Source organism: Gadus morhua, chromosome 15 (genome assembly GCF_902167405.1).
Source record: "Gadus morhua chromosome 15, gadMor3.0, whole genome shotgun sequence".
NCBI classification, from domain to species: domain Eukaryota; kingdom Metazoa; phylum Chordata; class Actinopteri; order Gadiformes; family Gadidae; genus Gadus; species Gadus morhua.
In genome coordinates, this window is record NC_044062.1 from 12,530,314 (window position 1) to 12,544,860 (window position 14,547).

Genomic DNA, 14,547 nt, shown 5'->3' on the forward strand with positions numbered 1-14,547 from the left:
TTGTCAGTGTCGCCGGTTTACACCTGAGGTTCGTTTCATTTCATTTATCTTAATACTATAATAGCAGGCCTGTCGCACAAGTTACTGAAGATACTCAAGTGCGCATGTGCCTAGCGCAAACGCATATATACACCGCAAGCATGCACATGCGCACAAACATACATGGAAACGCACACAAATGCGCACACACACACACACACACAAGCCAGCGCACACACCGCACGTCAACACAAAGGCAGCGACACGTACACGGAAGCACACACATACGCGGGCACACACACGCACGCACAGGTAAGAGGTTTAATGGCTCCGCCATCGGCACACGCGCAGCTAAGAACACACACGCAAGCACGCACATGTGCACCAACATACACGGACACGCACACATTGACTAAACACAAACACCAACCCGGTACCACACAATTTCGTGCTCATGCGCACAAACGTTAATCTATTGAATCGTGTCCCAGAGCACGATTGTCCGACTTTTTTTGTGCTACACAGAAACGTAATGTAAACCAATGCATTCTGAATGGGAGCGTTTCTCAGATGTTTCCGTGCTACACAGAACGAAATGTAAACCATTGCATTTTGAATGTTTTTCAGACGAGAGAGAGAGAGAGGAGAGTGTGTGTGCAGACAGTACAGTGCACCCTCTAGTTATATATGTGTCAATATTACCGATTTTTTAACCAGACCTCCTGAAAAACTGAAACGAACGTGCTCCACAGATGTGCGTTTCTCAGACAATTAACGTGCTCCACAAAACGAAACGAGAGAGAGACAGAAAGATAGAGAGGGAGGGAGAGAGAGAGAGAGAGAGAAAGGCTTCAGAAGGGTCGGTGCAGATAGTACAATGCAGTTCAAGTTCAAAATACTTTATTGTCCCCTAATGGGGCAATTTGTTGTGCAGTAACCCTAGTATACAAATCCAAGACACACACAAAATAAAAAATACTATATAATCAATAAATAGTAGTCAATAAATATATAGAAATAAAATAATAACATATACTATCGATATAATATATGTGTTGGAGCTACGCAGTTTTTAGATTTAATTGTAAAACATTTATTTAGTTTGTTTGCTTAATGTAAAATAATATGACTATTTAATGTTTATTTTCTCGTTTGTATTATAAATAAGTTAATTTGAGTTTGTTTATGCTTTTGTTTTGAAATTATTACTAGCCTATATATAGAGGTGTCGGGCATAGGTAAGACAGGCACTGGGAAGGGTCATGGTTTTTTACCAGCTGTACGAGAGAGACAAAGGAATGAGGCTGCTGGTTCACACTGTTGCACATTTGTTTTGTTTGCTTGGAAGATCGGAAAATAAACCTGCAGAAATCTAAATTCACGACTGGACAGTTGACTCTTTCCCCTGCACTGCGTAAGGTTCATCTCCCCTGGTGCCTCAGTGGCTATTTTGATTACGTTGCTTTGTTTGATTTCTCAATTTTCAAGTTATTGTTTTATTGAGGACAAATCACCACTACTATATGTATATATATATATATATGTATGTATGTATGTATGTATGTATGTATGTATGTATGTATGTATGTATATATATATATATATATATATATATATATATATATATATATATTATATATATATATAAGAAAGGTAGAGAAAGGTAGAGGCTCAGCATATCCAAAAGTGTGAGTGAAATGTAAACCCATGCATTTTGGATTGGAGCGTTTCGCAGAATATACACAGGTATATAGCAATAGATCACGCCAGGCTGTGGTATGTGCTCATTATACCACTGTTAAGGGGCGTTGTCCGGCCCCGACGCGCAGCGGAGGGCCGGCGACCCCCTTCACAGTGGTATAATGAGCACATGCCACTGACTGAAGTGATCTATTGCTTTTATACAACGGTTACTATTATGGCGAAACGAAAGTCATAGACACACTACATTTAAAAAGAAACCAAGAAAGTCAAAATAGCCGTTTTATTAAAGAATACAAAAAAGTAGTCCCTCCTGGCGGCCGCTATGCATCGACGGTCGCTATGCAACACACTTTAGCGTCCCTCCGAGAGAAGGCTCCGATAGAGCGGTTCGCCGGCAATTTATCCTATGGAGCAGGCCACTCGCCGTGAGCCTAAGCTTTCGTTAGTCTCTCCATCGCCTTGCTCACTCCCGGAGTAACAACATTTACACGCTCTCCATCATCCAACATATGTTTTACTTTGTAACTGTTTCTACTTCCAGGCGCGGAGTGATATGCAAACTTTCACAAAATGATCGGGCGTCATAGCAGTTATGTATACGCTCATTATACAACAGTTGGGAACCAATCAGATCGCTGGATTTAGGTCCCCCGTTGTATAAATATATATTCATTATATAGGAGAGGCCCTCTTATGCCCATCAGTTACTTGGCTCCGCAGTGCATCAGTGTCACTCTCTATGGCTCCCTCTCTCTCTTTTTCAATGTGTTTCGACAATTTACATCAATATAACGAGAAAGGATGTAATGATGATGATGATAACGGCATGAAAATAAAGGCTCCATGGTCATAATAATTGAAATATAATCATCTATTTATTTGATTATATAAACGAATGACGTCTATCCAGTGCACCCTCATTCCCAGGTAGCTTTTGTTGTTGGCGGACCAAATGTCCGCGGTGGTGGAAACATGATCCAGGTAGCCTACTCGAAAGTTTTCCTGTCGGATGATGGCTTTCGAGTAGCGGGTATTTTATCAAGTATCATTCTAAATGGGCGATTCAATAGTTGAGGCGGGGTCGGCTGCTGATCGACTCCTTCAGATGACCGGAGAGCATGAGCTTCGCCACAAGTTTTGTGTTGCCATGCTGGGCTGACAAATGCTTGGACAGGTTGCTCATGGACTTGGCAGAAGTTGAAAGACACCTTGCGCCTGGGCATAGAGGACATTTCACTTGAATAGGTTTGTCCTTCCGAGCTATAAATTGAAAGAAGTGAGAATATCGCCACTGGCCGAAACACCCTGTCTCCGTCTCTGTCTCCATCTTCATCCCCTCTCTTTCTCTTTCTATAATCCTATGCCACACAAACCTATCAAAGGTTTGTGAGGCATAGGATTTCCCATTGTTAATTTGGTGTGTGTGGAACCGAAAATCGGTTTCTATGGAAACTTGACGTCACACGTTAGTACTCTGTTGCCGGAGCATGGCTGACTCCGACAGCTACGCTAAGTGGCGCTGTTGCCCTTTCAACAACTGGTAGTAGAGCCACCGGCTATTTACCTGTCTCTGCATTTAAACGCACAGACTTTAACAGACCATAACTTTACACACCGGCAAACACGGCAGGAAAGCGCGTTACTATAGTCAAGTAAAGTAGTGTAGTTACTGAGATTTTAAATGTAGGCCTAATGTATTACTTTACTTCGTTACCCATAAAAGTAATATCGTTGCTGTACCGCGTTACCCCCAACACTGAGTACAAGTCATTATTTTCTGTGAGCAGGGGCGGATCTAGCAATTTTGGGGCCCTAGGCAAAATATAGACATGGGGCCCTCATTTTTGAAACACGTACACAAAACAACTAACCATCCCAATACTCTTAGAATCGCAATAAACCCATAGTGCACTGCCACTCAACTCTCCACAGTAAAATCAGTTTCAGATTTCTCCAGCCTTTGCCAAAATTCCATGTTTATTACTCAAACGAGAGAGAGAGAGAGAGAGAGAGAGAGAGAGAGGGAGGGAGGGAGGGAGGGGGAGGGAGGGAGGGAGGGAGGGAGGGAGAGAGAGAGAGAGAGAGAGAGAGAGAGAGAGAGAGAGAGAGAGAGAGGAGAGAGAGAGAGAGAGAGAGAGAGAGAGAGAGAGAGAGAGAGAGAGAGAGAGAGAGAGAGAGAGAGAGAGAGAGAGGTGTTTAGGTGTGCAAGTGGTTAAGTTCTCCATCTTCAAATGTCCATTTTCCCTGTTGCCTTCACCATTTCATGTGAGTAAAACAGTGTGTGTGTGTGTGTGTGTGTGTGTGTGTGTGTGGTGTGTGTGTGTGTGTTGTGTGTGTCTGTGTCTGTGTGTGTCTGTGTGTGAGTGAGAGAGAGAGTATGTGAGTGAGTGAGTGACTGAGTGAGTGGCAAAGCTGTGTGTGTTTGTGTGTGTGTGTGTGTGTGTGTGTGTGTGTGTGTGTGTGTGTGTGTGTGTGGTGTGTGTGTGTGAGAGACAGAAAGCATTTGTAAACACAAAGACAGCTTTTTGTTTTCGTTTAGCACAACAACTATCATAATTCCGCCGCTTCATTTTCACCGAGTTGCATCCCTCTGCTTTGGTTTGAAGTAAGTTATTTCGCGCTGCGCGCGTTACTACGTAATCATATTCTGGACTAGTCCAATGCACAATGGAGGGGGGCATGTGTGCTGGAAAATTATTATTTAGGCCTTAGTTCGGCATTATGTTGATATTTTTGTTATTTTTTTCTACTAGAAATGTGTTTTTCTTTTTTACTTTACATAAGTAATGGCTGGGGGGGTCAGATTTGGGGGCCCCTAATAAAGACAGATTTGGTTGGGGCCCTAGGCACTTGCCTAGGTTTGCCTAATGGAAGATCCGCCACTGTCTGTGAGCAAACTAATTTATCCATAGACGAAATGTAATTACATTCCCGTGAATTAGGTGTCTCCTCTGGAGCAGAGGCATTATGTCTCTTTACTGCAGGGTGTCACACACGCACACGCGCACACACACACGCCCGCGCGCGCACACACACACACACACACACACACACACACACACACACACACACACACACACACACACACACACACTTGATTTATTTCTTGAATATATATAAACCCTTAGGTTAATTCTATCTCCTAAATCCTGAAGCCTGACACATAGCACCCATTGTCACTGTTGTGTAGATTCCAGTTGAGGTGGGTTCAGGGACCTAGATCCTTTTGTGCTTCAGCCGTCCAGAGGGAAATATGTGTAGGCTACTTTATAGTCCAGGGTTAAAAAGTACCAGATGTTACTTGTCACACGCAACCAGTGGTTATTTGGTTCATAGAGGCGGAAGGTACTGTACCTGCATACATTGTTTTATACCACCCCCTAGTGTTCAAACGGTGAGTTACATTTGAGGTATTGACAAATAGGGAAACCGAATCATTTTCACATCTGTTTTGTATTGTTATAAGCTATGCCCAGGGGTCCATGAGCGGCAGGAAGTTCATTTAATTTTTATGAAGAAAATAAGCCATCATTGGACTTGGCACCATTAAGTACTGTAGGTCGCTTTGGAAAACGGGTGGGTTGTGGTGTTGAAGTGTGATTTTTCAGATTTTTTTTGTGAGTAATAGGCCTATCACAGAAACCACAACAGCCAGGTGAGATGATACTAATCGCTCATTTAAATTAAATTAAATAGACTTTAATTTAATAAAAAAAAATTCACACCCATTCTTTTCATCATAAGTCACATCGTGTTCATTTTGTGAGTGTTATTTTCCAGTCTTTGACACAGCCTGGATGGCTTGGATCCACTCTTTCTTCTCATCCGCACTCGCAGCCTGCAGAAAGTAGCGCGTCTCGTCCGAGGTGATGATCTCGAAGAGGTTTCCTTCCACGTCGTAGCGCTTGGCTGTAAACAGAACTGCGAGTCCATAAATAGTATCGTGTAATCCAAAAAAAGATACGAAGAGGAACGAAACAAAAGGAGGTAGGGTCATTCGTTCGTCCCATGGTGACAGGACACACACTCACCGTCAGGCACAAACTCCACAGCCGTCACAACACTGCCGCGGAGGTGAATTGCCCCGAGGGGCTCCTCGTCCCCCTAGTAGTCAAATATAAAGCAATGTATGTAGCGATTGGCAAACAAAAGTCCAAAAAAAAGTCCATATGCCAATATTGTATCGTTTAGGTTCAAATGTTTCCATTTATTTATTTTGCGTTAGCGTTTTTTCTTACAGTTTAAATTGCGTTTGTTTACCTTGGCAGGGTCGTGGTAGTGGATGTAGGCAGGGTCATCTCTCAGCGTGAACTTTCTCACCTTCCAGTTTTTCCGTCGATGTCCCTTTTTTAGAGTAGTTTTTACGATTGCCATTATATATTTCACTGCGCCAAACTTCTAAACCTCTGTGTAAGCCTACTTATAAGTTCCATTAAGTTGACCTCGGGCAGTAAAAATGTAATTTATACGCACACAAAAAAACTCCTTTAAGGAAAAGCTTCCTTGAAAAGAAAACATAACATCTATTACTTTATAAAATTAACTAAAATGCCATGTTTTGAAGAATACTGTGTAGACATGTTGTTTATATTCATCATTAAATTTCTTACATAACTTCTGTTATGATTATTTGGCTTTTAATCCAAAGTTTCTCACTTTCCGTTGATTCAACTTCCTTCCTTTACACCCTTACCTGTTTGAGCAGGCATCCCTGTTTTATTATGTTTCCTCTGAATTCCTCCTTCACAATATCATCTTCATCACTGGAGTATCCTTCACAGAAGAAGCCGCTGTCTGCCTGTGACACACATACATTATTCAACCACACCATTCTCCATCAAAACACATGGGGGTAAAGGCCAAAAAGGTCGAGACCCACTCACCACAGAAATAGGTCCCCCTAGGTTCATTTTTGTCCCAAAAGCCTCCCTCTTTTTCCGCACGCTAAAATTGTGTGACTGAATCTAATCTTCAATGTAAAGTAACAAAATTAAATCTCTCTCTCTCTCACTCTCTGTCTTTTATATTTTTTCTATACTTACAAAGAAGTAAATGGCATCAGATTCGTCCAGGAAGACAGACTCGGTGCCTCCGGACGCCCCGGTCTTGGACAGGTCTCCGGCGGGCTGGAGGTATCCCTCGTTCATCAGCCCCGTCGCCAGCATCACGCTCTCGGCTCGGTTCCTCGCTTTCTCCTTTGAGATCAACCAATCCACCACCGTCACACCTACGGTACACAGAGCAAACCAGAGGCCGAAACATGGTATTCAAGGTATGAACATGGGCTAAAGAAGGAGTTTCTTGGAAATATAAACAATTAAGATAGATGACTACAAAGAAGCATGGTTCTAATGGTTTTGAAACACAACGTTCTTTGACGAAATCAGCAAGTCCATCACCTGGTAGACAGATCCAACGATCAATCAGAATAAATTAGGCTTACAACAAAACAAAGGTGAAGGGTGAAAAGGTGAAAGGTGAAACACAACGTCTCCACTTGAGAAATAAAGCAATTATTGAAAACAAATCCTTAAGGATTGAGTATGAATAAAATGCAAGGCTGCAATGTTGTTTTTAAACAAAAACATTGTCTTTCAAAGTCGACAGGCATCAAGCCCACGGTAGGCCTACTAGCCTGGCTCCAACCGCCTACTTCCACTCAATTTTGATTTCCCTTCAGTACTTAGGTCTGGGTCTGCGGTATATTAGTTGGTTTTCTCCTTCCATATTTTCTGCGTCCAATCAGCGAACAGAGGGAGTGGCTAAGAACAATGACGTTAAAGTCAGCTCTCGTTGACGGACATCTTCACATCTTGTTTGGTTTGTTTACAGCCTGTGCACAACGTGATTCCCGGCTAAACGTTAGCAATTGGTTATGGCAGATGAAGAGTGGCACTGGGCAGATCCAGTAGTTTTAAACTTCAACAGACACCCAGCTTCACGTGAGTTATTGTTTGTGAATTCAGTAGGTCCAGGGCCCCGTTTCCCGAAAGCATCTTTAGCCTAAGTGGATCGCAGAGTGTGTCGTACGAGCATCGTACAGTTTTCACACCGTTTCCCGAAAGCATCTTTGGTAACGAACGTCTTGAAAACGCTCGTAGCTAACGAGTGCTCCAGGGTACTCGTAGGACGCTAAGAGCCTCGTTAGCCTACTATAGCCTCAGTGGCGTAACCAGCGGACATTCCTAGTATTGGATGCGTTTTATTATAACACATTGGTAATGGTGTATCACGTGCGTCTGAGCCTAATGTGGGCCATTATGTTCTTAGTTTGAGAGAGACAGTCCAGGAAATGTTTGAGAGGCAGGGCACTTAAAATGTGTGGGGGGATTTGTGCACTGACATAGGCTACTCATAAAACGTAGCCTAAAATAATGTAAAAATAAATAAATTAAAAAAATAATAAGTATATTAATTATAAAAATATTAAAAAAAAATGCAAAGGAGCAGGCAAAAGGCTGGGATATGGTGGGGATTGGTCACGTTGACGGGAATGTTTAGTGACATGTGGGAGGGTGGAGGGGGTTAAAAAAAAGTCTCAATCACTCTTCGACGTGCATGAAAACCAGCCGCGTAGTTATGAGGGAGGCCGTCCTCACACCGATCTTCCTCGTCGTCATCGTCCTCAATATCCTCCGGTTCAATCAAAGCTACCCCAGCCTTAGCTGCAATGTTGTGCAACATAGCTGTCACACATATCACAACGCATGACTTGGCCGGCGAAAACTGGAGCCCTCCGCTGGACTTGTGAAGGCATCTAAAGCGCAACTTCCACCTCCCGATCGTGCGCTCAGGATTAGGACTGATATATGTCGGCCTAGGCTTAATCAATTGTGTTTTAATATCTTTAGCATTCATATTATTGCAATCTATTCTTTTCGTAGGCTACTCTGCGGTTGGCCTTGATGGGCAGATATTTTAACCCTTTTTAACCCCATTTTCCTCCGACATTCCTGCGTCTCCCCTGCGTCATAGCCCGTTTCAGCACCATGTCAGTGGACAGGTACAATCCTACGATCGTCGTGAGTGCAGCGAATGCGCGTTCACGTTAAGAGGAGTTTCGGGAAAAGCTCCACAGAAATTATCGATGGTTCGAAAGATCCATCAGGAGAATGATCTTACGAGCGAAGATCTATCGATATCGGGAAACGGGGCCCAGACTCTCTGTGCAAATGAAATGAAGTACGAGAGTCTGGTAGGACCAGTGGGGTATTCCACGAACGGAGGTTTCACAAACACAGAGTTAACGCTGAACTCTAGGTTGATTGACCCTGTGCCAACTAAACCAGAGCTGTCGGTTCCACCGCACGGGTTATGCATTAGTTCAATCACCACGGGGTTGGTTAACTCAGGGTTGTGCGAGTCCACGCCAAACCTATAAAGACGTGATGTATAGATCATGGAAACCCTGATCGAAATGGCGACACGGGACGCATATTTCTGTCATACCATATTTGTCACTCCTGCATTTAAATTAGCTCCTAAGCCAATCGTAAAACCGCCGACAGTCGGCAGACTGGATCTGGTCCTCAAATTGTCTTGACCTCCGTGGAGGAGCTGGCAATAGAAATAAATTCAGGGCGCCCTGGCATGGGCGTACCTGGATGTCCCTCTCAGAGGTCAGGGGCCATGTGAGGGTACCCCACTGGTTGAATGTGTGTTTTTCTGTTTTCTTGTATTTTAGATTTTGTTTGTCTTCGAAGTAACACATGCAAACCGTGTGTGTGCCACAGCGCAAATGTTCCAAATGTTTTTTTTTTGGCAACTGGATAGAAAACCTACAAGTGACAATTCATCAACTTCACAGATCAAGATGGATTAGTGCTTGTATTGGAGCCGCCGGCTATGATCGAACATTCTCCAGTGGATGTATTTTATACTTTCTGTTGTAAGCGCCTTTCGGCATAGTAGGCCTACTCAGCCAAATTGCTCTTTGTACGATAGGAGGCCGATGAAAATCTTGGTCCGGCCGTGGATGGGTCATCTGAAAGGACTGAGATGTGCTCAGCATCTCCAACATTATAGATAAAACTACAATTTGCAAAAAACGGAGGGCTACGCAAATAGTCTGGAGTGAACTGAGGCCATGTCCTCGATTGGTAGTGTCGGCTATGTAAGGCTGGAGAAGGCTATTTAAATATATTAATGATTTCCGCGAGAATCTATATCTCTCCAGCAAAAAGTCATCCGGATATGCCAAGATGTCGAGCTGTGGTCTTATTAATCGCTCCCGGTGGATTGCATTGAACACATGAAATCTGCGGGGAACGCGGGTTTAAATACCCAAAACCGGGTTATGTTCCAAACTTAACCTGCGCAAAACCTGCTCCGACCAGGTTTGATTCAGAGCATATGTTTCTATAGTAAATAACATACCGTGTTAATTTTGGAACAGAAAACCTAGGGTTACCGCAAACCCTGGGTTAACTTACCAGGTTGTTTGATAAAACCGGCTTTGTGGAATACCCCACAGGCTAACACGGTACGGGGAAAACAAACCAAAAACCCCAAACAAACTATTGACTAGCGAGACGCAAAGCTTGAGGATTAAGAAGGAGTTTCACGGAAATATAATCAGACTAAATAGAAGAACAAAAACAAACCAGGTTGTAATGGATTTGAGCATCAAGCGTGAACATACCGGTGAAGCAGTGGTTGTAGGTTTTGTTCTCAATCTCCAGCTTCAACTCCTTCACTCCGTTGTCCTGGTCCCTTATTAACATGTACAGCTCACTGGAGAGATAAACATACAAAACCACGAAAACGATATGACATTAAATTATTAATCAAAGAGTGAGGCTGAGAACAAAGAAGGCCTTTCATTGAAATCGGGGTTACTAACTACGAACATACAACACAAGTTCTGTACTCACAATTAAAAAATGACTTAAAAGAGTGCTGGGTAGGGTAGCTGTCAAAAATGCAAGATCAATCCATGTTCAGGCACTTAAATGTGCACTATGTACCTTTTCTGTTGGAGCTATTTACTCTGAGGGTTCCACAGGAGTAAAATGAACATCTGAGGCTCATACAACCATATAGCTTCCACTCAATCCACTTACAATGAATTGAAAACATGTAATTGAAGAGGGGGTAGGGGCTAGATCCATCTTGCTCAAGGGTGCCTACAGGTAGGATGAACGCAATGGGGATGGAACCCGGAACCCTTGATCTAGGAGCGGAACTACCTGCAGGCACTCTGCCCGCCGTCATTACACATCCACAATCGCCCTTAATCAGAGTTAGCCTCAGGGGCTTCATATATTTATGACACCCCCTTACCCAAACCCCAAAAGCGCAAGGAAAAACTCATCATTATCAAGGAAGAAGCCTTGAGAAGAACCACAGAGTGGGGGATCCCTCCTTCCAGTGACGCCTAGGTTACAGCAAACCACCAGGCTTTAAGAAGGTTTCGGAAAACCGGGCCCACCAGATCATTAGGAATCATGTTTTGAGAACTCACTTCAAGTTGACCGTTTCGGGAAGACGGATGGAGCGTCGGGTGGACTTGCGGGCAAACCTCTTCCCAGCCTCCAGGCAGCTGATGGCCCTCCTGATGTCCTTTACCCAGGCCTCGCGCTCCTCGCTGTGGGAAGCCTGGAAGAAGTGGTCCTGCTTCTTCTCTGTTCTGATCTTGAACACCATCTGAGGAAGGAGGTACAGCCGGTCCGTGGAAGGGGTGTTTTATTTACATGTATGTCCCGAAGAAATTCCTCATCTTCCTCTCTCAGTCACGTGTTTTGGGGACATTTGTTTTTTTCTTTCTTAAAGAGTTTGGTCATCGGTGACATGTCATGGAAGTCACTTATTTAAGAGAAATGTTGCCAAAACTTTTTTGGGGTTGCAACTTTTGGACATTAAAGTCCCAGACTAATAGGAACACTTAAACATATTTAAAAACAAACAGACATTCACATGCACACACAAATGTTGTTTCCTTACAGTTCTCTTCCCGAAGTCCTGGCAGGGGCTGGTGAGTGTAGATCCCTTCAGGGGGATCATAGCCTTGGGCGAGCTGTCTGTCTTCCTCTTGTAGAATTCTACCGCATCGTCAGACAGTACCACCCACACAGCCTTCCAGGAGCACAGCACCGTGCCCTGAAAGAGAGAGAGACAGAGATACAGAGAGAGAGGGTTAGAGGGAGAAATAGACAGACATGCGGACGGATTGAGAGGTTGAGAGTGAGAAAGAAATGGAAAGATTGAGGGCTGTTGAGCATGTTACAATTAATGTTGTACTGTCGGATTTGAGATACTAAGATGGATAATGCAAAGTAATGAATAGGATAATATGCTTGATAGCAATACTACTATGATAAGTAGCCTACAAAATTACCACAGCTAGTACTCACATTTGAATTATGATTACGCCCTTAGCATTTTCTTTTGTATTTCAACATTAATCAACTTTTAATTTTCTTTATTTCTCCCCAGAGCAGCAGCAAATTCTAATTTAGCTTCCTTCTTGCCTCAGGCTTTCTGGTAATTAAATAAGGAGGTATAAATAGAGTTAAACACTACTGACTCTATGATGCTAATGATCTCAGAGAACCATCAGTTGGAGTTCACTCCAATAGTATTAGTTAGATATATTAGTCAAGGATTAATACGTGTTGAAATTGTTGCTTGAAAAGCATCTTGGTGTACGGAATTGAACGATTTTAGAAAGAGGAACAGCATAAGCGAGGGTGTCAAGCGCGAAACATTATTTGTATAACTTGACAAATTTCATTTGATAAGTATTTAAAAACTGCATTATTATCTTATAAAAACTTCAAGAATAGTATGGTTATAGTTTGAGTGAACTTTACCCTTTTCACCAAGTATCCCTCTTTGACCTGTTGTGGCTCCATCACGACACTCACCACTTGTGAACTTTGTGCACGTATACTGCAAGGTTTAGAAACTCTTATGGCTAATGCTGCCGTCTCTATCGGTAACACCCATACCCACCCACAGGCTCAATCTCACACATTGAGCAATCTAACACACACACACACACACACACACACACACACACACACACACACACACACACACACACACACACACACACACACACACACACACACACACACACACAGACTCTGACAGAGGAAGTGCTGTTATGTTCATGTCACAATGATGATGTGTACTTCCCTCTTTCTCAACCTGAAATAACTATGCTCAAAGAAGGCTATCCACAATGAATAGTTTCATTTCATTTTTCACTTAAAATGTACAGCTGTAATCTTATATGTATGCTTAATCAATCAGGTATGAGATGAGGGGACCCCGGAGGCTATCTGCATATGATTCCAATACAATCATTTCCATACTGAAAACTTTTAAAACATCCAGTGACCACTGTGGAGGGAAACCATGTCATCTGGTTCCCTAGAAGAGGGTCTACACCCATTGTTACATTATAGGATAGAGTGGTTCTGAAGTAACCCACATACTCGTGTGTTATTAACTTTAACACATGAGTATGTGTTAAAGTTAACAGAGCCCTCCCAGGAGAATACCTAGCATAACAGGGCCACCAGATCCCCCTCACAACAGGTTCAGCCTCGGTTCCTGGACTGATCCTGTTCCCTGGTGTTAGGCTGTCATCTGCTGTCACCTGCTGTAATCTCACCACGGAACGTGTGGAACACTTTGGTTCTAATGTGCTTGTAGAGAGAGAGAGAGGGAATTCTGCATGGAGCAATTGCCGTTTGGGTTTCATGGGTTCAGCGCGAGAGGTCCGAGGGAGCGTAACTTTCGATATAGGTATGCGTTTCATGTTCCATGTTTGGATATTGCAATGTCAGATTCTTTGTTACTTTCTCATTGTGGTTGTTCTTTTCATCATGTTCTTAATCTTATCAAACCAGGGACTGTAACTCACCTTCACATAGTTCATTGGAAGTAAGAGATCAGAAATTGTGTTAACCTTCAGTGGAGATTTCTTTCAGCCTAGGCATCTACTGTTACTTGGTTTATAGCACAGCATTTCTGAATACTTGATCCTAACAGAATGGCTAAGTGACGCCCACCTCAAGCGTCACACCTGGAACTTAGCAATGGAAAAGGCTGTACGGGAGTCAACGGAGCTAGCTTTGAAAAGCTTTGATTTCAATCTGAATCTCAATGACATGTCACTGGGAGGGTTTATCTATAGTGATTAAAATGCTGATGCTCCCGTAGCTCTCACTTTGTTTTACAAAAATGTAACTAACACTTCCAAAAACCCCCCACATGCACCACCTAGCAGAGGTACGCTAGTTTACATGGCTAGTTAGAGTGGGCTTTTTTTGAGTTCTGAAAGTCACCTGTCGACTACCCAACAAGGGGAACAATGATAATTATAGTTATAATTGTATTATAATGGCATACATTAAAGTTCTGCACATCTTATAGTTGTTATCAACTGTGTTAAGTGGAATAAACCACTCCAAGTTGTTACTGGAACGTAATGTACGAGGGGGGGGTGCCGTGGTTGCGGAGAAGCTGGTGTTGATCAACACCTACTGATGCTACTCTTACAACACCTTATTTCCAGCCCATATACGAGTTGTGGTTTCTGCACAGCTCAAGCCTTCGTTCTTGCACTGCAACCCATCCATCTCTGTCATTTTTTTTAACGAAAGTCCCTTGCTGTCATGTTCGTTCACAGTTTTTGCTGTAATTTGACTCATATCCTCCATGGTCATCGTTCTCACTAAGCTCCGGAGGAGTTGGTCTTGTCTTTTTTCAAACCGCTGTCATCGCATGTGTGCACTTTCAGCCACCACGTCCGACCTTATTCACTGATGACTAAATGCAGATGTGAACGTTGGTCACAGTTCATGCTAAAAACAGCAATAGACGGTCTTCAGATGGCTTTGTGACTGAAGTTCC

At 43.1% G+C, this 14,547-nt stretch overlaps 1 protein-coding gene across 2 annotated transcripts; it reads right to left on the reverse strand.

Moving 5' to 3' along the window:
• Positions 1 to 5,339: 5,339 nt before the first annotated feature.
• plek (pleckstrin) lies at positions 5,340 to 12,643 on the reverse strand. Of its 2 annotated transcripts, none has more exons than XM_030379374.1 (9): positions 12,495 to 12,643; positions 11,626 to 11,781; positions 11,147 to 11,328; positions 10,325 to 10,416; positions 6,726 to 6,910; positions 6,377 to 6,481; positions 5,944 to 6,027; positions 5,715 to 5,787; positions 5,340 to 5,592 (listed from the first exon to the last, which is right to left on the reverse strand). In XM_030379374.1, exons 1-9 carry the CDS (start codon positions 12,534 to 12,536, stop codon positions 5,453 to 5,455), a joined length of 1,059 nt encoding a protein of 352 aa, XP_030235234.1. In that variant the 5' UTR covers positions 12,537 to 12,643; the 3' UTR covers positions 5,340 to 5,452. The 2 variants fall into 2 exon arrangements, with proteins under 2 accessions (XP_030235234.1, XP_030235233.1); XM_030379373.1 differs by having other exon boundaries at positions 5,340 to 5,604.
• Between the last annotated feature and the right edge of the window lie 1,904 nt (positions 12,644 to 14,547).